Source organism: Suncus etruscus, chromosome 3 (genome assembly GCF_024139225.1).
Source record: "Suncus etruscus isolate mSunEtr1 chromosome 3, mSunEtr1.pri.cur, whole genome shotgun sequence".
Lineage (NCBI taxonomy): Eukaryota > Metazoa > Chordata > Mammalia > Eulipotyphla > Soricidae > Suncus > Suncus etruscus.
In genome coordinates this window covers 905,657-929,725 of record NC_064850.1, presented here as the reverse complement: position 1 = coordinate 929,725, position 24,069 = coordinate 905,657, and the positions used below count along the sequence as shown (strand labels likewise).

Genomic DNA, 24,069 nt, shown 5'->3' with positions numbered 1-24,069 from the left:
TTCCTTCCTTCCTCTCTCTCCTCTCCTCTCTCTCCCCTCCACCACCCACCCCAGCCTGAAGGAAGCCTCTGAGGGAGGAGGAAGGGTGTGGAATTCTTATGCTAATGAAAGCCTTGAGCCACTTTCTGAAAGAGGTTAGGATCCTACCCTGGGCTCCTTTGGGGGAGATTCAGGGGGAGGCAAGTACAACCCTTACCTAGGAATCAAGCCATAGGCCCTATGGCATCGGGGAAGGAGAACAGTTTCTTCCGGGGAGGGGGGGGCAATTCATTTTGAGGTGCTCACCCTCACCAAAATTTCCCCACGACTGCTGGAGCAGACCCAGCCTGCAGCAGCCATGCAGCAGTCCAGAAGGCAGGGAAGCCTGGGAGAAGCTGCCAAGGGCCAGCTGCCAAGTCTCCCCGGAAAGGAATGATCTCAGAGCCATACCTAGAACCTGAGGAAGAGGATAAGGAGGGGCGAGGAGGAGGGGAAGGGGGAAAAAGAAAGACACCCATTCAACTTCGGAGGGGGACGACTGGCAGGCCTCCCATATAAATTCCACACTTGATACATCAATTAAAAACACTTGGCATTCCATCAATTACATCAGACACCCTAACAATTAGCAGAGTCAGTGGGCTGCGGTAGTCCATTATTATTTTTATTCTGACTTAAAGAATAAGCCGTCCCCTGACTGAACAGCCCCAAGAATGATATATATTACGGATGACATCTCTCGGTTTTGCTTTCTGCTCCCCATTCCCCTGGGCTGAAATCCTGATTTAATCTTATTTTCAACAGCCTAATGCATTAAAAGAAATTACCAGTTTAAAAGGTTAAAAATATAATCTGGCAGTTAGCTGTGATGCTTCTAAATTATATGCTCCCAGAAGCAAATGTGTTTATTTTGTTACCACACTGACTCCAGAGCCTCTGGATAGGACCAATTGGGGGTGGGGGGAAGCCTCTGGGTCTCAAACCCCACTTTCCTGGTGGTGGGCCCTGGAAAATTCAAACATGCAACATCTATTCCACAGAACTCATAATCAACAGAAATAACTTCTTTGCAAATAAACTGTAATGTAACCAAAAGAAATGCTCTCCTTGCCCTTAAAAGAGATCTGTTACCTTAACAACATGGTTTTTATTGTGACATGGGTTTTTTATGGTACTTATAATAGCATTATTTTATGTTATTTGGAAAGAACTTTCTGGAGATCACCTTGAGTCCCAATTTTCTGCCTTCTAAGTATATGCTGTTGAGCTGAAGAGTATTCAACTGGATACTGGGGGTATTCTGCTGTGCTGGAGCTCAGGCTTCGCATGCACAAGGCTTGGGTTTGCTCCCTGGCATCAGTGAGTCCCCCAGATGTCACCAAAACTGGCTAAGCCCCTTAGGACTGGTGCGTGTGTCCCAAAATCAGAAAGAACAGAATGAATAGACAGTGCTACTCAACAATCACTCATGTTCAGGTGAGCAGCAAAGCAAGCTTAGCACATCAAAGAAAGGCTTGAGCAGGCTCCAGTATTGTGTCTAGAAAAGTCATAAATTTTCTGCTTGATCATCAGTCAGCCTCAACCACTGGGCCTGTAAGTATGCCACTGAGATCCTGCTTTTTGTAAAAAAGCGAAGGGCTGAAGTTGCAGGGTACAGATAACAGCTCAGCAGTTGGGGCACATGGGAAGGTTGAACTCTGACACCACAGACCCGGCCCCAGCATTCCAGGGGTAACCTGGAGGCCCCCAGCTATCAACTGAGAATCACCAGCAGTGGCCCTTTGGCTCCCTGAGCACATTGGCCATTTGACCCAATTTTCTTACTGAGCAAAAGAGACAGTTACAGCTGTTGGAATAGATTCTATCAGGACTGGGGAAATATATTAGCAGTCGAGTGCATGCTTACTTGCAGAAGAGGCCCAGGTTTGATCACCAGCACCACCAATAAATAAACATATGTATGTACATGGAAATATACCCCCTACCCGGAAACCAAAAGCTGTTTTCAATTGAATAAGTCACTATAGACTGCCAGTACATTTTTTAGCAGAAAGTCAAGTGCATACTCCCTTGAAGAAATCTCACTTTAGACAGACATTCCACATTAAATGGATTCATCACCAACCATAAATATTTGACCTAAAACTCAAGGCTACACATTTATCATTTGTTTAAACACATGTATCACTTCAAGGAAACATCTGCAGTTTCAGAATCACCTTTTATTGAAAGCAGATGACCAGAATACACAGAAAGAAATCTATGAGGTAAAAATAACCACCACCACCACAAAACTGTATGTGATTACAACCCAAATCAAAACTAAATCAACAAGTTCATGAAAGCCACTCTAGAAAACGGCAATTCACAAATCATAGGAACTGCAGCTTGCTCTCAAAAATCTGTGCAGGCATGCGCACGCGCGCGCGCGCGCACGCGCACACACACACACACACACACACACACACACACACACACACGCACGCACGCACACAGACCATTTCCCTCCTACTGCTGGCCACTAGTGAAAAGGAGCTCGTGCTCAGAGAACCAGATTTGTATGCCTAAAACTTAGAATACAGCTTTGGGCTTGCAGAGACACCATAAAGAACAAGGACCCAATTCAGAATGTTTACTGTCATGTTATTTCCCAACATATGTGATTTTTTAAAATACCACCATATTTATTTTTATTTGGCATAAATCTCATGAATAAACTGAATTTGAAGACATTTCATTATCTATGATGATCCCTAAAAGAACCCAAGTAGGAATGGAGAAAGGAATGAAGACAAAAATCTGTCAGCAGTTCTGCAAACTCAAGGCAGGAGGGAAACTGGAGAAAGGGGAGAGGAAGGCGGGATGAAAGGAAGCCAGGGAAGAAAGATCGCTATGTTCCCCAGTTCCACAGGACTCTCTCCAAAACAACGTAATAGAGTGTAATGACAGGACCTCTGATTCACTGTGATGATTTTTTGAAAGATAAAAAAGGAAGGAAAAAATAAACACAAGTTGGCTTCCAGAGTGTCCCAGCTGTCTTGCTTCAGAAATATAACAAAAGTGGTCCTCAACATCCTATGATGGAGAAAAGTCAATAAACAGCGAGTATGTCAAAAAAAAAAAAAAAAAAAAAGAACATGCTGAAATCGGTACAACCAAAAGCATCCTCTGTGTGTGTGTAAGTGTACATAAGCCAAGATTAATGTTTTCTAAAAATAAAATAAAATAAAAAAAGGGACTGAGAAGCAGGATACTCTGTGAAAAAGCAACCCAGATAGCATACAGAGTATAAGCACAAAAGCATATTGTCCTTCCCCAAGTACTCAAGACACCAGATTTTAGAAGCCAAGCCCTGAACATGCAAACTTCAGGAATCTTTGGAAGTTCTCAAACAGTAGATGCATCAATCTGGGTTTTTTCCTCCTCCCAATAGACAGAGACCACAGAAATGGCACGCCATTCTTGAGGCTGCAAATCCCGCTTTAAAATATACAGTTGTGTCAGGTAACCTATTACCGCATATCTGATAATTACCTTAGTAATTGTTCAAACATCAAGTCAAATGTTCTCAAGATGAAGGTCAATTACTTCTAAGGCAGCACACCAGAGTTGGAGAAAGTAAGAAAGGTAAAGTCTTTGTTCCACACCTGCCCCTGGTTTGACCCATGGAGCGGAATATGGCACCTGAGCATGACCAGGGGTCACTCCTGAGCAGAGCCAGAAGTAGCTCCGGAGCTTCACTGGGTGAGCCACCACCCAAAAAAGCAGCAGTACATAAATCATGTAAAGTGAAGCATAAAAAAATGTTTTTGCAAGAGCAAGATCTAGAACATGAATAAAATTAAAGCAATATTAGCAAATGGATCAGTTTTTCTAGCAAAATTTTTATAAATATTCCTTGTAGGAGGGGCCAATACAATAGCACAGCAGATAGGGCACTTGCCTTGCATGCAGCCAATCCGGGTTCAATCCCCAGCATCCTATAGAGTACCTTAGCCTGCCAGGAGTGATTACTGAGCACAGAGCCATGAGTAACCCCTGAGCACCATCAGGTGTGGCCCAAAAAACAACACATATATTGTTATATATACATTATATATGTTAAGCACAAAAAATGATTGGGCCCATTGACGGCTGACTGACCCCAAAATAAGATGGTAGTGAATTAAATATATATTCTTGTATATCATCTCTTTTCAGATATTACCAAAGAATCTACTTTCTCCTTTTCTGGGGAAAACAACAACAACAACAACAACACAGAAATCCCACTAGCAGAAACCCTCACCCCCAGAAATCTGTCTTATTTAAACAAATAAACAAAATGAGGGGCCGAAGCAATAGCACAGTGGTGGGGCATTTGCCTTGCACGCAGCCGACCCAGGATGGATCTGGATTCAATCTCCGGCATCCCATATGGTCTCCTGAGCCAGGAGCAATTTCTGAGCACATAGCCAAGAGTGACCCCTGAGCTGACATCACCGGGTGTAGCCCAAAAACCAAAAAAGAGAGTTTAAACAAAATGAAATCCCTCCCCAATGTCACTTGAGGCTACTCTCTGTTCCTCTAGATCTTCAATGGCAAACCTATGGCACATGTGCCAGCAGCGGCACGCAAAGCCTTGTAGCTGGCACGCGGGAAGGTCTACAATTAAGATATACGGCCTGGCAGGAGGCGCATGTGCCGGTGTCTGCTTTGCAGCTCACCTGGCAACAGGCCCGGACTGGCCATTGGGAGGACCGGGCATTGTGGGGCAGTTTGGGCACTCGGGCTCAAAAAGGTTAGCCATCACTGCGTCTAGAGAACACTGGGGTGGCTTACTTTGGGAAACACAATTCTAAATTAATACCATAATGCCAGGTAAAAACAGCTTACCTTTAATTTTCTTCCAAATACAAATGTATTCAAGGAAGAAAGCTAACTGAGCAGTTGTAATGGTTGGTGCAGACTTTACAATAACATACCTGGACAATGGTTTAAGCCAGGAGAAAGTGGAGTGCAATAAAATCAAAGAGCCGGTGATTTATTGTAACTGAAGAGGTATGAAAGTGGATGAAAAGACCCAATCAAGTCCAAGAAAGACTCACCTCAACAGCAAGCCCTTGCCTAAGAAATACTACTATGCTCTCCAAATGAACGCAATAAGGGGAAATCTCCTCGGACCCGTCCCTGAAGCAGAAGGTGCAGGACGCAAAGGGAAGGACTCAAATATGCAGGCAAAAACATCAAGTGTGGAGGGTTCTGTGCTGGCCTGTGATGGCACTATTGTCCAACATCCGCAGCCTGTGCAGGGGCCAAACCACCAGGATTTCCACTGGTACCAACATCACTTCACAAGGGAGGATTCGGATGTCCACCATGAAAAGTTAATAGTGTGCAGTTCTTCACTGAAGAGCTACAACATAGAAACTTGGGGTGATAGAAAATACATCAGCTATAACTGGAGAACTGGATTCCAAGTCCTAGGCATTCAAGTTTGTCCTGGGCTCTTGTGTCACTTGGGATCCAGACACACTGAGTCTTCTTTACACTTAGAATTAGGAGCTCTGTTTGCTCTCACTTCCTGACTCCCTACAGAAGGGCAAGTACCTCCACTCAGCTACTGCTAGAGAAATGCAATTTCTCCTCCAGGAGGGGCCCCTTTCCTAAGGGAAACCTGTGGACTGGCTATGACAACTGATCTGGAGAGGGAAGGAGGGAGGGAGGGAGGGAAGGAGGGAGGGAGGGAAGGGGAGGGGAAGGAGGAACGGAGGGAGGGAGGGGGGAGAGAGAGAGAGAGAGAGAGAGAGAGAGAGAGAGAGAGAGAGAGAGAGAGAGAGAGAGAGAGAGAGAGAGAGAGAGAGAGTGTTTTCCACTATGTAAAGCAGCAGAGCAGACAATTATCAGGCTGCAATACCATTGCGGGGCATTTCAGGGTGTTCAAACCACTCAAGTTTCACCTCTACGTATAGTTTATTACATTATCAGAGTCTCCCGATCGAATTACTTCCCTGCAGCACTTCCAAGTCACTTTTTGTTTTCTCCAAAGAGCATCTAAGGTTGCTTATCAAGATGCTATATTCGTCCTTTGGTGTTTTACCCTCTTTGCTAGGAAGCCTATGAGTTAAGAACTTTTGCTTTTCCCCAGAAACTCGGCCTTACCTGCAACTGCCCACAAGTCATCAAAAAGGTTTCTCTGCCCTCAGCAGCAGGGCACTGCCAGCAGGAGGCTGCAACCGCAAAGCGGGCACACGCCAACCTTCAGGAGGGGCTAAGTCAACAGTTTCATCAAAGTCTTAATGTTGGCATCTGCTCTACGTTAACACTTAGAATAAGCAAATAAAAGGGACTTTCTCTGGACTACGCTGTTGAATTAGCAAAACAGTGTTGCTCCTGGAACAAACACATTAGAGGCTGTGAAAGTCTTTTCCCTTAATCAATACTAACAGGAAGATCAAGAGACAGGAAAGGCAGAAAATAAATAAATAAATAAATAAATAAATAAATAAATAAATAAATAAATAAATAAATAAATAAATAAATAATAAAACTTACCATGTCAGTATGTGGGCATCCAGGAAAAAACTTTACTCAAGATGAAAAAGACCTTTACTCTAGAAGAAAATGTGTGAGCACCCGTCTCCACGCTATAAGCAAAAGGCAAAAGGCCTAAAGGATCACTAGCAAACAGCAAAGGAAAGAAGATCACTCCAGGATGCTGCCACAACCTAGTGAGCTAGCTCAGGGTTTCTTGGGGGAAGAATCATTTAATCCATCAGTTTTAAAACCAGAGACAAAGTTTGAATTCTTTTCGGTTTACAAAGACTGGACCTGGAGGCCAGAGCAGTGGCGAGGCATTTGCCTTGCACGCGGCTGACCTAGGCCGGATCATGGTTAGATCCCCCAGCACCCCGTATGGTCCCCCCAAACCAGAAGCAATTTCTGAGTGCAGAGCCAGGAGTCACCCCTGAGTGTCACCAGGTGTGGCCCAAAAGATCCAAAAATAATTAAAAATAAAAAGCAAAAATAACAAAGGCAGGAGGACCTCTTAATTCCGCTGTAACATACTCAAGTAAAGATAAGATAATCTAAGGTTGCCTTTTATTGCCTAAAATACACAAATAATAAATAAAATACAAAATAATATTTTGAAAATAATCTAGGAATAAAATGTAAGAGGGAAAACATACAATATAGGCATTTCTGAGAGTCCTTCCATCCCTGTGAGGACCCAAATACATTCCATCGGGTCCAGCCCAGATTTCCAAAACCCAGGGCAACTGAGAAATGACCGCTGTAGTCCACGAGGCAGCCAAATGGGAAATGGCCAGAGGGAGCAGAGGGATGGGACCTGACAGAACAGAAAAGCCAGAGAAGAGGGATTTCAAAGAAGATACAGGCTGAGGATTCTTTGGGAATTGCAGCTCCCTCCCTTAGTGGGATGGGGGGGGTGGATCTGAAGGTCAAGTCGGCTGCTCTGAAGCTGGAGGCTTCTCCCAGGGTGAACCCCTTCCTCTACTTGGCAAGCTTGACCTGCCAGGACTTCCAGGATGCATGAATTCCCCATGAACTCTGCAGAGAGTTCGGCATCCCAGCGACACACCCTTAGTACTACCACACCACCCACCCCTTCCACTCAAGATTTCTCAGGTCTCAGGGCACTGCCCTCCAACCTTTCACCTCCAACTTACTGTGTCTCGCCCTCCAACCACTGAGCAGCCTTATCCAGCCTCCTTTCTCCCCCCCCCCCACCCACCCACCTGACCCTTCTCATCCTCTCTAGTTCCAACAGGAATAATAAAATTAAAACCCCAAACTTCTACGTAACACCCTCCCAGATACTCTTAACAAGAGGCAAGGGCCCGGAGAGATAGCACAGCGGCATTTGCCTTGCAAACAGCCGATCCAGGACCAAAGGTGGTTGGTTCGAATCCCGGTGTCCCATATGGTCCCCCGTGCCTGCCAGGAGCTATTTCTGAGCAGACAGCCAGGAGGAACCCCTGAGCACTGCCGGGTGTGGCCCAAAAACCAAAAAAAAAAAAAAAAAAAAAAAAAAAAAAAAAAAAAAAAACAAGAGGCAAGCATAATCATGCACATCTCTTTTGGGGGCTCTTTTTTTTGTTTTTTGTGGTTTTTTTTTTTTTTTTTTTTTTTTTTTTTTTTTGTTGGGTCACACCCGGCAACACTCAGGGGTCACTCCTGGCTCTATGCTCAGGAATTGCCCCAGCAGGCACGGGGGACCATATGGGATGCCGAGATTCGAACCACTGTCCTTCTGGATGCAAGGCAAATGCCTTACCTCAATGCTATCTCTCCGGCCCCTTTTGGGAGCTCTTCAGTCTCCAACCAAAGCACTCCAGCTCCCAAGCCTTCCCTGCCTTTAGCAACCCTGCCCTACAAAAATGCGGGTCACCTGTGCAACTCTGTGCAAAGGTCACCTCCTCCAGGGAAGTCTTTCCAAAACTCCCGATATTACCCAGGCCTCCAACCTTGGCTCTTGGTGAAAGCATCAAGCTTCAGGGCAAGGGAAACTGACCTTCAGATCAGACCCTGCCACCCACACTGTAAGCTTGACAGGGAGCTTAGACTCCCCAATAATAAAACCGAATTCCTCAGATTGATCCAGTAACACCCCTAAAAGTATCTGGAACATAGCGCCTCCATTAGGCCGCCTCCATGTGCCGCATGGCTGGTTGCTAAGTTATCTGCCTCGTCCTAAGATGGAACTCCCCTAGAGGCCCTTCACTAGAGCTGCCTCTGAAATGGGAAATCCTCATCACCAAAATAGCAACCATAACAGCATCACCTCAGCACGCCTGGATGGAGTGGGTAATATTCACCTGTGTTTAGATGGCCTTGAATTTCGAGAATGGATAGTGGAACACGTCTTGAATGAAATATCTCCAGGCTACACGGACCATAAAATCTACTGAATTATAAAAGCCACACAAACCTTTGGAAACTTAAGATTTCTTTTGCACTTGGCTTATGCATTTTGGGGGGGTAGAGTTGTTCAGGAAGGTTTTTAATTATTACAGTTTGGATCCATAACGACAAGAATGTTTATGTGTATGGTATTAATAGGCAGTTAATTCACCTTCCCCCCCCCCACCAAAGTGCCCAAGACCCTCCACTACAGTTCCTGTGTTTCCTAATCTGAGCTTCATGCTCCCATCTCCCTCCACTGATTGTTTTGTAATTCAAAGCCATGAGTTTGTTAATCTCTAATATCTCTATTACCCCATTTGGCTTCTCTATATGCCACAGATAAGTAAGATCATCCTGTTTTTGTCTTTTCCTCTCTAACTTATTTTCTGATTTCTACATTTTGAATACAGAAGTCTTTGAGGTTTGTCTGTTTGTTTGTTTGTGTCCCTCTGATTAAAGGGTATATTATGAAGTCACTTTTGCTTCAGTTACTCAAGGAATCATTTTTCTCTTCGATGGCCATGCACCCATTTTGGACACCAGGCATTGGTTCCTGCGCCCAGTTCATTCTCTCGCCCCAACGTTCCAGCTGGGAGGTACTTGGTGGCTGGGCTGTGACCAGACGCTGCACTTCCCAGTCTCCTCCATCTGCCGCCTCTGTGTTCTTCTTACCTGCACATCCCACTGATGCACTGGCACTCACAGCCAGGCACAACCTAGTTACACAAGCTCTTCACCCTGTCCTCTCAGTAACCAAAGGCAGTGCTGAGACCTGGTTCATTCCTCTCTTTCTCTCGGTGCTCGCAGGATTCAAGTATCAATTACTTCCCTGACAAATCTGCTCCTTCTATTGTTTCAGGCCAGGTGGCCTGGAAAAGCTTGAAAATCTGTGTCATGCTGAGCTGCCCTGGGTTAAAGCTGCCTGCCTTCCAGGCTCACCAGAACCAGGGTTCCCAGCTAAGCAAAGAGCTCGACTGCTCTGCTCTGGATTTTAAAAGACAATCTTGGTTATGGAGATCCATTACGCAAAGAGCCTTCTGGATGACTTCTACACAGTAAAGTTATTCCATACGTGCTTTAGATAGCCCTGAGTTTCAAATAAAGCAGTCCTTGGGAGTAACTCGCCAGAAAGACTAAAACAATGATCATTAAAATCGTTGATAACCTGATATTTTTGTTGCCACACAAAGTAAATGAAGAAACTCAGTGACCTCCTTCACATGAATCTGTGTAACTAGTCGCCCTAAAGCTCAGCAGCTTCAAAGAGCCATTAGCCATCAGGATCCTTTCAAGTGGGCAGAGCTGCGTGGATGCCCTATCTGTGCTGTGCTCTGTGGGTTGTGGTCTGGAGCAACGGAAGGCGCCAAGACAGAGTTCATCACAGGTCTGCTGCTTCAGCCAGGGGGATGGGACGGGCTGAGAGCCTCCTCTGTCGTCTCTCACCTGCCTGAGCGCCTCTCCACAGAACAGCAAGACTGCTCTGTGGCTCTAGGACAATCATGGCTTTGTTACTTGGCAGTTGCCTTCTGAGAGAGCATTAACAATCTTGCATTTGAATCCTTGCCTCCAGTACGCTTCAGAATGTGACTGTACTTGGATGTAGGGTCTTAAAATAGTACAACTGAGGTTAAAATTAGATGAATTGTGTACGTCTGAATCCAGTATGACTGGTGCCCTTACGAAGAGAGAAAGGCTACCTTGGACCAAAGCATGAGTAAGTGAGTCACCTGCAAACTGGCAGAGAGAACCCAACACCATCCTGTACTTTAAGCTTTACAAGCTGAGAAACTCCTTTTCTGCCTCGTTGCTCCTGAATTATGGTAGCCCCACCAGGAAGATACAGAGGGAACACACAGAAACCACTGCACCCTAATTCACCAAGTGTCCCTGCCAGCTCATAGACTTGCCAAAGAGCAGCACAACACTAGTCTGGATTCTAGCATAGGGGACTGATCTCTTCTTGAGAAGTGCAGCGGGGTGAATTCCTGGTGGCAGCTGGATTTAGAAACAGTAGGGGAAATATATAATGGAATGCTGTCAAACCCCTGAGCTCACCTCGAAGCAAAGTAGAGCCCATTAGGAAATGCAGGGAAGGACCGCCTCAAGAACAGTCTTGACACAATTCTTTCACTGGACAACTTAAAGGGTCAAACAATTCAGCACAGACAGTTTGTGCAAGAATTTGTTCAACAGTTTGTATACCAATTTTTTCTATATAAAAATAATACTGGGAAGCATCAAATGCCAGCCAACATTTTTCTATACCACAGCCCTCTTTTACATGGCTCTAGAAAAGAAAAAGAAAAACTGACTCCATTCTAAACTCCAGACAATCACATGTAATAACCAAAGTAGCAACACTACAATTTAGTCAATTGTACAACTGAATCCCAGCCAAGATCTATAGTCCACAACACTGAGATCTGGCATGAAGCATGCTCCTATGTGTCTTGTGGTTCAGGTATAAGAAGGGCCTTTCTTCTCGAGGATAAACACTTAACTGCTCCAGAAAACCCTCCTCACTCATTCATCATAAATTCTATCTACAAGCAGAAGCCTCATGTTCTAATCCCAAGGGATTAAGGAGCACGGGTCTGGAAGCAAACGCCAACACGGAATAATCCACAAGACTGAAGAGAATAAAACAGGTTCAGAAACTTCCACCATAAGCTTTCCACTCAATAGCAAAAAAATACCAACATGGAGAAAGACTAATTGTGGTATGGTCATCATAAGCAGCTTCTCCCAGAAACTCAAGGTCTTTATTGGGAAGAGAAGGACCATCTCTGGGGTGGAGAACAGGTAGGGGTAGGGGGCCAATCCAGAGGTACTTCCAGTCCGTGAGTGACAAGCACAAAGAATTATCCTGAATAGAGTAAGAAACAGGTTACTCCAACAAGTGTTCTGTAAAGTGAACAGACAAGAAGCGGCTGGAGCAATTATGCAGCAGGTAGGGCACTTGCTTTGCAGGCAGTCCACACGAGTTTCATCCTTGGAACCGCACATGTTGCCCTGAGCATCGCCAAAAGTAATTCCCGAGTGCACAGCCAGGAGCAACCCCTGAGCATCACCATGTATGCCCTTCCCCCATAAAAATCGTGGGTAACAGGAAGCAGGGAAAGGGCAGGAGCGGAAGGGCAGGGAGAAAGAGGTGGGAGGGGCTCCTAACACTTTGTAATGGTGAAGAGCTGTTTTAGAACCAGAGTATAGAAGCCAAACACTCATCAGCCACTTTGTTGGACTGTTAAGCCAGCCCTAATTAGAATAGAAGTACAAAGCCTGAAATAATGATTCTTATCCTAAAAACAGATTCCAAATGAACAGAGAAGCTGGGAACAAATGGAGTTAGCATTTGAGAGAGAGAACACCATTGTGCGGATGGCTGGAAATAAAACCTCAACAGAGAATGACTTGCGATAGTCTTCAACCTGCTGCTGAAAATATCCCTGATGCATATTTATTAGTTGTGTCATCCAAGAGGCCCCACTCCCTCGTATTTCCAGTCATCATTAACAGGCACTAATGACCGCAGCCTTCCAAGGCCACCACGCACACCGCAATGCAGCTCAGAGCAGCTGGCAGGACAGGAACAGATGGCCTGCTTCCTTCGAGGCAGAACTTTGTGCAGGTGACAAAATGACTGTTAGGTGGCTGACAAAAAAGAAAAACAAACAAAACTTGCAGCCGGAGTCTCTGGTGTCGGTAAGGGGATATTTTCAATCACACGAAGCCTTTAAACTTGGGCCCTGGAGGAAGGTGGACTGATGACAAATCTGTAGCTCTATGGACAATTCCCAAATCAATCCCAGCCATCAAGCCCTACATACACGTGTGGAAAGCCATCCTCAGGACACTAGTGAGGACCCTTGATTCTCCTGTAAAGATATGCCCTGCGCTCCAGACGAAGGGGTGGAAGTTAGCGTCCCTGCCTTCAAGGGACATCCTCGAGAGATCAGCCTTTACTGATTTCCCGTGGAGTGTCATCACCACCCAGAAACACAGCACACCGCAGAGGGACGAGACTAGACCGTGTGTCTAGGGATGTTGAATATAAGCCTTTCAATTGGCTCGCAATTTCATTTTCCATTTGGTAAAATGTTTATCAACTTGGCCTCCGTAAGCAGGAGAACATTCAGGATCCTTTGGTTGGATCAGCAGAGGCCAATCAAGATGGCTTCCCCAGAGAGAGGAAAGGAAGAAAGCTCCAGAAGACATAGAAGACCTTCTCTCAGTCAAGTTTTTTCCTGATTATTCCTGCTACAAATGCCCCCCGCCCTGCAACTTGTCCCCAGGATTTACTTTGCTAGAGCTCCACCCCAACCCACATCTTCAATCTCTTCTCCTTGTCCTTCCTGAACATTCCTTGAAGGGCTCTCTGAAATTAGATGTGCCGTCCATCAGCATTCTGTGGCTCAGTGATCACTGCGCACGTATCCACCAAAAGGCACTCTATACTGGCAGGGTATTGCCTCTCTCACTTGCCATAGAATGGAGCCCTCGCCTGGGACAGTGCTACTCCCCAGATGTATTTCTGAGCAAGTCAATGGTCAGCCATGTAGAACTCGGGGAACAGGTATATCTAAAGCTCAAAGGCGGGGGTGGGGGGGGGGGGGTAGGGTGGAGGGGAGTAAGAGAAACTGGAACCAAGATGGCTGATGGCTAGGATCCTTCCCTCTTTTCCTATCTGCAAGCTCCAGCCTCCCTCCCCGTCAGCTCATCCCTTTCCTCTTTGCCAGAAGGGCTTTCTCTAGTCTGAATCAGAGCTGAAAAGCCTGCTACAGCTTCCCAGGTCTTTAAGATCAAATTCAAAATCCTTGCATCTGGAAGGTCCTCCTCTTGCCCTATGATTTATGTTATTTCTTCCAGCCACACTAGCCTAGCCACATGGCACTATTATCTCTTCCTCAAAGAGATGCTGTGAATCCCTTATCCAGAGCACTAAGTCCCCCTCACCTTCTCTGGCCATCCTCTCCTCATCCTGGCAAGGGGCCAGGTGACTAGATGACACTTTATAAACTTTGCTTTCCATCTTCCCACTGGACTATAAGCTCCACATGCTGGAACCTCCCCACCTCACTCACCACCACATCTGGCACACAGTGGGGTAGCGAATAATTGCAAGAACGAAAGATCATCTGTGCTGGCAACGGCAGCTCAAGAGTAAGGCCTAATAGTTTACGAGGGCGTGAATGTATCGACCTTACCTCACTATCTCTGGGATCCTGCAAGAGCAAACACAGATAAATATTTGTTGAGTGAATAAATTCCTGGCTCGCCGCCTCTTTTGATCCCACTTGAGAAAACATATTAGAATGGAAGAAAGGGGAGAGTTTTTTAAAGGGATATTTCTAAATCCCTGGAAACAGCCACACTTTACGGCTTGTCATAAATTATTGGCCATGCACCTCAAAAACTGATGATCACAATGAGACAGGGTTGAGAATAGCTGATTTAGACAAAGCTAAGAAACATGAAGCACTTTCTGCTCTTATTGTTTGATTTTTCAGAAATGAAAATGCTGGTGATTTCAGCAAGAACTAATAACTGGTGCATTCTTGACTTGAATGTTCTTGTGTAAGACACTTTTCTAAGTACCAGGGAGACCGTCTAAGCGTCATAGCATAAGCCTCGCTCGTGTGAGTCCCTGAGCATGATTCCTAGCAAGATAGATATGAGCCCTAGAGCTACCCCTCTCCCGACACCCCCAGGCCAAGCACCTCACTTCGCTGACAAGAACTCAATCATCATCCCAGCAGCACAGGAGCTGGTCATCACCAGGGAAGCCCTGAGAACACAATAACTGAGTACAATACATTTCAGTACACCCCCAAAAGAAACATCTAACTAAATCAAAAGGCACTTCAAATGCGTGAAAACAATAGTACAGCGGTCTGGTGCTTACCTCGCACACAACTGAGGCAGGTCTGATCCCTGGCACCCCATATGGTCCTCCAAAACCAACCAGTAGTGATCCCTGAGCTCAGTCAGGAGTAAAGCCTGAATACTGTAGAGTGTTATATCCCTCCCCCAAAAAAAAAAAAAAGATATTCAAAATTCCTTTGCAGTGCTATTTTTCCCAGTCCAATGAGGTCTACCCAGTTGCCACTGACATCACTCGAAAGACACACATTAAAAAAAAAAACATACTGCAGGGAGGCCACACTACTAATCCTGCAGTAGCTACAAAACTCATGTCCCAATAGGCTCATATTATGTATGATCTTTCAAACACAACAATCAGGATGTTTGGGAGCTTTGGTCTTTTCAGGATGCCTGTGTTTATTTTAGCCTGCAAAGAGCATTCCAAATATTGGTCATAGGACAAAATAGAACGCACAATTTCAGTGCTGAGGTGCTAATGAAACCAGCCTTGGTGTGTTAGAGAAATGAATAAATCTCAGACAGCCAGAAAAGGAGCCACACACAGAACAACATACCCTCAAGCAGGCTAAAGTTAGGAGAAGAAAATATAGCAACCCACCCAGTCACACCCGACCCTGAACAGCCCACAGAATTAGATGCTCCGGGCATACAAACTTCAGTGCTTCAGCTCCCTACAAAAAGCAAAGATTTTGTCTTACTTAAAGGAAAAAAGACTCAAATTCTTTTAGTCTATAAGAGATCTGTATATTTTATATCCCTTGGACCCAAATTAGAGGAAAATGAAAAAGGATCATAAGCATTGGGTCTATTAAGGTTAAGGTAGTCAGGGCAGAGGGCCAAGGTCATAACAGAAATGGTTACAGAAATTAAGAGCTGCTCCTTTAAAAATGTAAATAAAAACCAGAAACATTTCATGTAACAGTCCTCTCCGATTAAGGAAGGTTGCAGCATTGGGGGGGGGGGGGGAAAGAGATCTCAGATGCCTCCCTGTACTTTACCTTTTTGCACATCTTGATCACTTTCCATGAAAATACTTCTTTTACCAATTATTCTCAAGAGGTTCTTAACCCTTTTTTTATGCCAACGGTCCCTTTGGCAGCATGGCAAATCTACTGAGTCCTTCTGAAAAAGCTTCTTAAATGCATTCATAAAAGGCAAAGGGTTACATGTGAAGTCAATTATACCTAATTATTATCAAAGGATTTGATTATTTATTAATGTGATGCAACAGTATATGCACTTCTGTACTTATGTATTAAATAACAAATCCAGTGCCAGGTCTTATTTGTTATTTTATTCATGATTGAGTAAAATGCTCGATTTCAACGAGTATAGAAAAATAATGATGCAGCCCCCACCACCACCACCACCACCACCTGAACGCAGTGCCTTAGACCACTCGGCCATCCTTCACCACCACCACCAAATTTAAAGGTTCCTGGAATCCATTTGGGGCTTCTGGTTTGATCCCTGGCACCACGTGGTCTGCCAAGAACTGGCAGGTATGAACCCCAAAAATATTTTAATGAGGTGTTGAATCCTAAGATATAGTAAAACGGGTTAGACATTTGCCTTATACACAGCTAAACCTGGTTTGATCCCTCGCAACACAAGCTCCTCCCTGAGCCAGGAGTAAGCCCTGAACACAGTCAGGTGTGGCATAAAACCAAAATAATAATAATAATAATAGAAAGTAAAGGAGGGTAAATTTGAGGGGATGTTGCAAGAGCAAAAATAAAACACTTGGTAAAGCATCAAATAAAAATGAAACCTTGCAGAAGATGTATTACCCATTGGCTGGAGGGCAAGAGAAGTTAGAGTAAGCAATATTCTTCCAAAACCTAGGACATGTCATTAGTCAGCAAGCAAGCTGCATGTTTCAAATCCAACCCAGAGAAGAATCCAGCTCCCCTCACACAGCTCTGGACGCTGAGGCACTAAGGAACTGACTGCACTACTGGAACCTGGGAAAGTGACCGAGGAACTAGTGACCCAAGAAAAGTAGGAAAAGGGAGCCAGGAGCTGGTGACCATTCCACTCTGAACGTGAACAGATCTCTCTCCTTCCTCCAACCTTCCTTCTCTCCTCCCCCTCTTCTTCCCTCCCTCCTTTCTACTCACTTTTCTTCCTTCCTTCTCTTTCCTTTCTTCCCTCCTCCTTCCTTGCTGTCTCTTCCTTCTTTCCCTCCTTTCTTCCTTCCTTCCTTCTTTCCCACTCTCCTTCCTTCCTTCTTTCCTACTCTCCTTCCTTCCCAGACCCTCAGCTTCCTCATAAGGGGAAAAAAAAAAAAGATTGTACCACAACCTGGCAGTAGAAAATTCTAGCATCAAATTATCTCTTCCTTAAATCCACTACTTCAGCCCTAATTAATTTCAAAACTTCTTCAAAGCCTTTCACAAACTTCAATTGGACATTTAAACAAAATATCCTAGTGTACAAACTAACACCAAGGAGTTAAACTTTTATTTTTTCTTGTCCAGTGTAAAGGTGTTTCCTCCCAAGAAATTCTTAGGGGCCCCTAGACCAATCCCAGCAATACTTGGCCCATGGTCTGGAAGTGCAGGATTAGGGTCAGATTAGCTCAGGCTCCGTGATGCCAAGGATTGCCAGGACAACACCCAGCAATGCACAAGGTCTGCAAGGTTACACTTGGTGCTCTGGAGGCTGAGAGGTGTGAGGACTTGATCCTGGACCAAGCACCCTAAACCCAGTACTATCTCCTGGGCCCCAAACCATTACCTCTTTTGTACATACATATCTACCAAAAAAAAAAAAAAAAAAAAAAAAAGGCAGTCACAGCATGAGTCTTTCCTGCTATTTGAACAGTTCCTAGTCTAATTCCAGCACCACTTTACACACAGACAGAATCAACACATGCCCTGCTACTTAAAACTTGTTAGGTAAGCATTTTCCACATTTGAGTCAATAAGGATCATTACAGAGGAAAGCCTGTGAAAACTGCACACCATCCAAACCAACTGCATTTATTAACAAACAACACAGAGGATACAACACAAAAGATGTAAGAGGGAGGGAGCCTGGGTCCCAAAGACAGTGAGCAAGGAGGATGAAGGTCCAATCCCCTTCCTGCAGACCTGTGTGTGCTCTCTGCTGGCTACAGTGAACTGGCTTTCAAATTCGATTCACTTCCCCCAACTCTTAACACATCGGCTATGAAAGCCAAAAGAGCCAATGGGTGTCTACTGATTCATGCTTTCTTCCCCTTTCATTCAGTAATGGGACTGGCTATGATACAATCTCAAGTTGAGATCATGAAATTCCATTCTTCTACCAGGAAAGACCCTGCTAGAATCCTAAATCGTGGACAGTTCTCCTAATGTCAACATATCACAGACACCATAGTAGTGAGCCTGAATAGATATACGACACAAGTATATATAAACCGTATATAGACCGCATATATGTATTTTAAGGCAATTTTTTAAAGTCAGCTTATGTTTTCATGGTATTTTTATGGGGAAAAAAAAAAAAAACCTCTGTTAACATTCACAGTGGGCATTTCTAGCTCTCAAGATCAATGTTACCATTGAGAATAATCTACTAAACATCCTCAAGTAGCATAATCAAACATTCGAAGCCACTACTGTGATTTGACTGTGACTGTAGTTTTCAGAGGGAGGGCTGGCTGGAGACCTGAGGGCAGGATGCACGCTTACAAGGGTCTCTGTCCAGTGAGCAACCTTCTATTTCCTGTGTTCTTCAACAGTTCGACGTGGCTAGGAGATCAAAATCCTGCTCTCACAAAAAAGAACAGTTTCTCTCTCTCACGTACTCAGCTACTAGAATAGCCTCTTCTCAGCAGTCGGACCCGAACTCACATGTCATTTCCTCAGGCAGGCCTCCCAGACCAGACCGCAGAGAGGAAGAAAACAGAACTTGCCTAGAGCACATCCCCAAAGTTTACCACCTTCTGCCAGTTGCCACTGGCAGCACCTAAACTGGCTCCCTCCTTGTTTACACTAAAATCAAAGCTCCAGCTTCACCATTGGAGTGCTCGATGCCTAGACAGTTGCTAGCACATAGCAGAATGACCATGCCCGATGAGCGTCAGCCCCAAAGACACACAGAGGCCAACCGTGTCAGAGCTGGTATCTCCTGGAAAAGGGGCATTTAGTAAAGGGCAGAGCGCATACAACTGACGATGCATTTACAGAGCCTATTCTGGCGAAAGCCTGGGACACTGGACAACCCAGAGCATACATCGGTGCCTGGCCTTTGGAATGTCCTGCGCTTGCATCTCTGCAAGCAGGCCCTCTCAAAACAGTCTTTTCCCAGACAGCACAACCATGATTTGATTCCCCCAAAAGGAAATCATGGCATGAAGCCTTATCACAAGTGAGTCTTCTGAGTCGGGTTCACTGTGCTAAATGTTCTTCGAAGCCGGCCACACAAACAAAACCAGCAGAAATAAATAAAACAGAAATCAAAGAGGCTGGGCTGAGGTTACATAAGACAGAGCAGTTCCTCCCCAGAACCCAGAGGTCTGTTTTTAAAGTGCAAGGACCATCCATCCAGGTGAGGGATAAAAAGTTGAAAGGCAAAAGGCTTGGCTCTCAGCAGCCTCCAAGTACGTCAGTGTGCATGCAAGAAGGTGCCACCGCGACTGTGGCAACCGAGGGAAGAGGTGGGAGCGACTGGGAGGCCCGTGCGGAAGCTCCCTTAAGCGTCCTTTCAGGTCCGGCTGCGGCCAAGCATTCGGTTGTGGAGACTGCCCCCTTTTCGCGACTTGCCCGGGTTTTTCCAAGCTAGCACTGGGCTAATTCATGGGCGCTAGCAGCCCGCAGCCGGAGCACGCCAGCTAGCTCTCGAGGAGGGTCTTGGCGCCGGAGAGGGGCCGGAGCTCAGCTGGTCACCGGAGGGCGGCCCGCGGGGTGCGGGCGGGAGGGGGAGAAGGGGGCTGAGTGACTCCCGACTGGCCCGGCCTGAAGCCTGCGAAGCCTCTCGGTTGGCCTGTGCCTCTGTCTCTGCGCTTCTTCTTTCGGTCTCCTCTGACTCCCGCTTCTCTTTCCCTGTCCTGTCTCCTCTCTCTTTCGCTGTCGGTCTGACTGTGTCTGCCTGTGTCTGCCTGTCTCTTCTGCTCTTTCTGTCTCCGTGTGTCCTGTCTCTGTCGCTCTCTCTCTCCTGTCTGTCACTGTGTCTGTCCGTCTGTCTCTCTTTCATCGTCCCGTCTCTCTCTCTGGGTCTGTCTCTCCTTTTCTTCTCCTTCTGTCTCTGTGTGTCCTGTCTCTCTGTCCTGTCTGTCTGTGTGTCTGTCCGTCTGTCTCTCCTTCATCCTCCCGTCTCTCTCTGGGTCTGTCTCTCCTTTTCTTCTCCTTCTGTCTCTGTGTGTCCTGTCTCTCTGTCCTGTCTGTCTGTGTGTCTGTCCGTCTGTCTCTCTTTCATCGTCCCGTCTCTCTCTCTGGGTCTGTCTCTCCTTTTCTTCTCCTTCTGTCTCTGTGTGTCCTGTCTCTCTGTCCTGTCTGTCTGTGTGTCTGTCCGTCTGTCTCTCCTTCATCCTCCCGTCTCTCTCTGGGTCTGTCTCTCCTTTTCTTCTCCTTCTGTCTCTGTGTGTCCTGTCTCTCTGTCCTGTCTGTCTGTGTGTCTGTCCGTCTGTCTCTCTTTCATCGTCCCGTCTCTCTCTCTGGGTCTGTCTCTCCTTTTCTTCTCCTTCTGTCTCTGTGTGTCCTGTCTCTCTGTCCTGTCTGTCTGTGTGTCTGTCCGTCTGTCTCTCCTTCATCCTCCCGTCTCTCTCTGGGTCTGTCTCTCCTTTTCTTCTCCTTCTGTCTCTGTGTGTCCTGTCTCTCTGTCCTGTCTGTCCGTCTGTCTCTCCTTCATCCTCCCGTCTCTCTCTCTCTGGGTCTGTCTCTCCTTTTCTTCTCCTCCTGTCTCTGTGTGTCCTGTCTCTCTGTCCTGTCTGTCTCTGTGTGTCTGCCCGTCTGTCTCTCCTTCATCCTCCTGTCTCTGTCTCTCTCTCTCTTTCTCTGGGTCTGTGTCTCCTTCTCTTCTCTTCTGCCTCTGGCTCTGGCTGTGTCCGCCTCTCGTCTCTCCTCCGCTCTGCACTCTGTCCGTCTCTGTCCTCCCCGTCTCTCGGTCTCTGCGCCTCCCCGGGCAAACAATAGGCCCGTCCCGGCCGGCCAAGTCGGGGTCCGGGCGCGGGTGGCGGGCGGGCGGGCGGGCGGGCGGCCGAGCCGAGCGAGCCGGAGCCGGAGCCGCCGCCGGGCTGAGGGGCTCCCGGGCAGCGAGCGGGCTGGGTGGGCGTCCGGCCGGGGACCCGAGGGTGCGCGCCTGCCCCTCCGCCTCCGTCCGTCCGTCCGTCCCTCCGTCCGTCCCTCCCTCCGTCCCTCCCTCCGTCCCATCGTCCGTCCGTCCGTCCCTCCGTCCGTCCCTCGGTCCGTCCCTCCCTCCGTCCCATCGTCCGTCCGTCCGTCCCTCGGTCCGTCCCTCCCTCCGTCCCATCGTCCGTCCGTCCGTCCCTCCGTCCGTCCCTCCCTCCGTCCCATCGTCCGTCCCTCGGTCCGTCCCTCCCTCCGTCCCATCGTCCGTCCGTCCGTCCCTCCGTCCGTCCCTCGGTCCGTCCCTCCCTCCGTCCCATCGTCCGTGCCCGCCGCCGGACTCACCCGAGCACCACGAGCTCGCCGTACTTGACGGGCTCCTTGCTGGGCGAGCCGGGCTCGTCGTCGGGGCCGGGCGACAACATGGGGCCCCGCGCGGCCGCGGCCGAGCCCGAGCCCGAGCCCGAGCCCGCCGCCAACGCCGCCGCCGCCGCCTCCGCGCCGCCGCTACAGCCCCATCCCGGGCACGGGCTCAGCGCGCCGGGCAGCGGCCGCCGCTCCCGCTCCCACTCGCGCTCCCACTCCCGGGCCCGCGGCGGCTCCGTGGCCACAAGACCCGCCTGGGGCCGCGCCGCGCCGCGCCGCGCCGCGCCGCGCCGCGCCGCGCGCGAGGCCCCCGCGTCCTCCCGGCCCGCGCGCCCGCGCGGAATGGCCGGCCGCCGCGCCGGCCCCCGTGTTATGTAAACACAGAGTAAGGCGGAAGGCGCCGCTTAAAGGGGCCGCGCCGCCCGCGCCGCGCTCCCCGCGCCCCGCCGCGGCCGCGCGCCCCGCCCGCGCAGGCCCGGCCCGCGGGGAACGCCCACCCCGGAAGCGCCGCGGGCAGCGCCCCGCCCTCCCCGCCCGCCCCTCGCGCCCTCGCGCTCCCCGCGGCCCCGCCCTCGGGCCTCGGAGGCGCGGGCGGGCGGGCGGGCGGACGGGCGGGAAAAGCCGCGCTGCGCTCGCACTCGCTCTCGCTCTCGCTCTCGCTCTCGCTCTCGCTCTCGCTCTCGCTCTCGCTCTCGCTCTCCCTCTCCCTCTCCCTCTCGCTCTCCCTCTCCCTCTCCCTCTCCCTCTCCCTCTCCCTCGCGAGCGCTCGGGGCTCCGACGGCTCCGCCGGACGCTCCCCGCGCTCTCCCGGCCAGCTGCGCTTCACGACGGCCTAGAAAGACGTCTTGGAGAGACACGAACACGCGAATGAGACGCTTCCCAGCCAAGCCCTCCTCGCAGCGCCAGAGGCGGCTTCTGCAGCTTTGTGCCTGTGGACATGGAAGGCCTGCCGAGGGGGCTCCTGAGGGGGCGGGCGGCGCGGCCTCCGTCCTTCCCTGCCCCAGCTCCTCCGCCCCTGACACATTCTCCGCTCACTGCTGTGGCGACCTGACAGGACGCTAAAGAGCTTCGGACTCCGGTCCCTGTCCCCTTCCTAGCTGAGATCCCAAGGAATCCCTCAGACCGGAGTGAGCGACTCGCGCCAGCTAGGAACAGAAAGTCTACAGACTTTCCACTCAACGCGGCCATTCTGCACCGGCCTCCCGGACCATGTCCTGTTAGGGCGGCGGTCCTCCAACGACGGCCCGCGGGCCACATACTGTGTTTGCATCTCTTTAGTCTCTTCGCCGCAAAATAAGATCTGTGCGGTGTGCAGAAGAATTCGTTCAGAGTTACTAGAGTCAGACCCTCCAGGACTCTGAGGGACAGGGAACTGGCCCCTGTTGGAAAAGTTGGAGGAGCCCTGTTTGAGGGTTCCAGTCGAGTGGGCGCCAATCCTCTGCGCTTCTGCTCTTTCGCTCCGGCCCTCCCGGTCCTGCCCCGTGGACGTCACACCAGCAGAGAGAGCTCCGTCGCCATCAAGCCCCAGCTCCGCACCGGCCCCTTCCAGCACCTGGCTCTGTCGTCCCCGTGTCTTGCTCTGAGGCGGCCACAGCTCACCGAGGCTCCCTTCTCTCCGGCACGCCGTGCTTTTGTGCACCGCGTGGCCCGGTTCTGGCTCCATTTCCTCCTCGCTGTGCCCCGCATCTGCTCTTAGGAAGATGGAAGCAAACAGATCGACCTCCTACTAAGTTCCAAGCACCAGGCTGAGAGTTTTCTATTCCAGGCCCGGTCTCCGAAGGCCCTCTGTTTCCAGCTGCCTGCACACGGCGCCCCTACTTCCAGAGGGGCTTCCTTCTTTGCTCTGCCCTCCCAGCATGGCTTCGGGCCTGTTTAGAGAGCTGAAGCTGGTCTGTCTTTATCGGAATCACTCAGCGGAAGTGTGGCCTTCAAGGAGTTTTTGTTTCGGTGCAGGCTTTCTCCACTCCAGGCTAGGGTGCTAGTTTGGCCCATTGTTCGGAGACCTAAAATCCTCAGGCTTGCCTACCGGGGCCAGGCTTCAAATTCCACAGGGTTGCAGGACTGTGGCCGGCCGACTGACCGAGCTTTGCCATCTAAGTGGCACATCTGCATCGCAGCACTGTACACACCAGATTACAGTTGCTAGATTATTCTTTAAATCCCCTACCTTAATTTTTATGCCAAACCTCTCAACTTAATTGTCAAAATGCCACTTGAAGGATTTTTTTTGGACCCATCATGAACAATCATGTCTTTTTCTACATTGAGCACAAATTCCCCAAATGTGTTTTCTGTGCTTTCAAAAAAGAACTATCCCCAGTGGGAGCCAATGGTTGGTGCCGGGAAAGGAACTGGGTGATGAGGCATAAACTTGATTTTCTCAGAGAAACCCCATGGCTTGTGTCTCTGCAGAAGCCCATTTCCACCTTTCCCCGCCCAATTCCTTATTAGCTTTTTCTGTTCACCACTTGTCCCCACTGTCCCCGGGTAGTATTAGGAATCTGATTGTAGCATAAATTTGTCTCTTCTTGAGTGTAATTGTTTTAGTTAAGAGCTTCAGGCCGGTTGGGACAATCTGGCCGTGCCATCTGCCAAATGACTGAAAGGCTGGTTTTAGCTGACCTGCTGCCAGGGTGGGCACCTCCTTTGCCCTCCAGGCTGG

At 48.5% G+C, this 24,069-nt stretch overlaps 1 protein-coding gene across 1 annotated transcript in view; it reads right to left on the bottom strand.

The window, feature by feature from the left end:
• PELI2 (pellino E3 ubiquitin protein ligase family member 2) overlaps positions 1 to 21,482 on the bottom strand; it is a 199,643-nt gene extending 178,161 nt beyond the window's left edge. Inside the window, exon 1 of the mRNA XM_049770437.1 lies at positions 21,387 to 21,482. Within this exon, the coding sequence (XP_049626394.1) occupies positions 21,387 to 21,466 (80 nt within the window). The 5' untranslated portion in view covers positions 21,467 to 21,482. The remainder of the gene's footprint in view (positions 1 to 21,386) is intronic.
• Between the last annotated feature and the right edge of the window lie 2,587 nt (positions 21,483 to 24,069).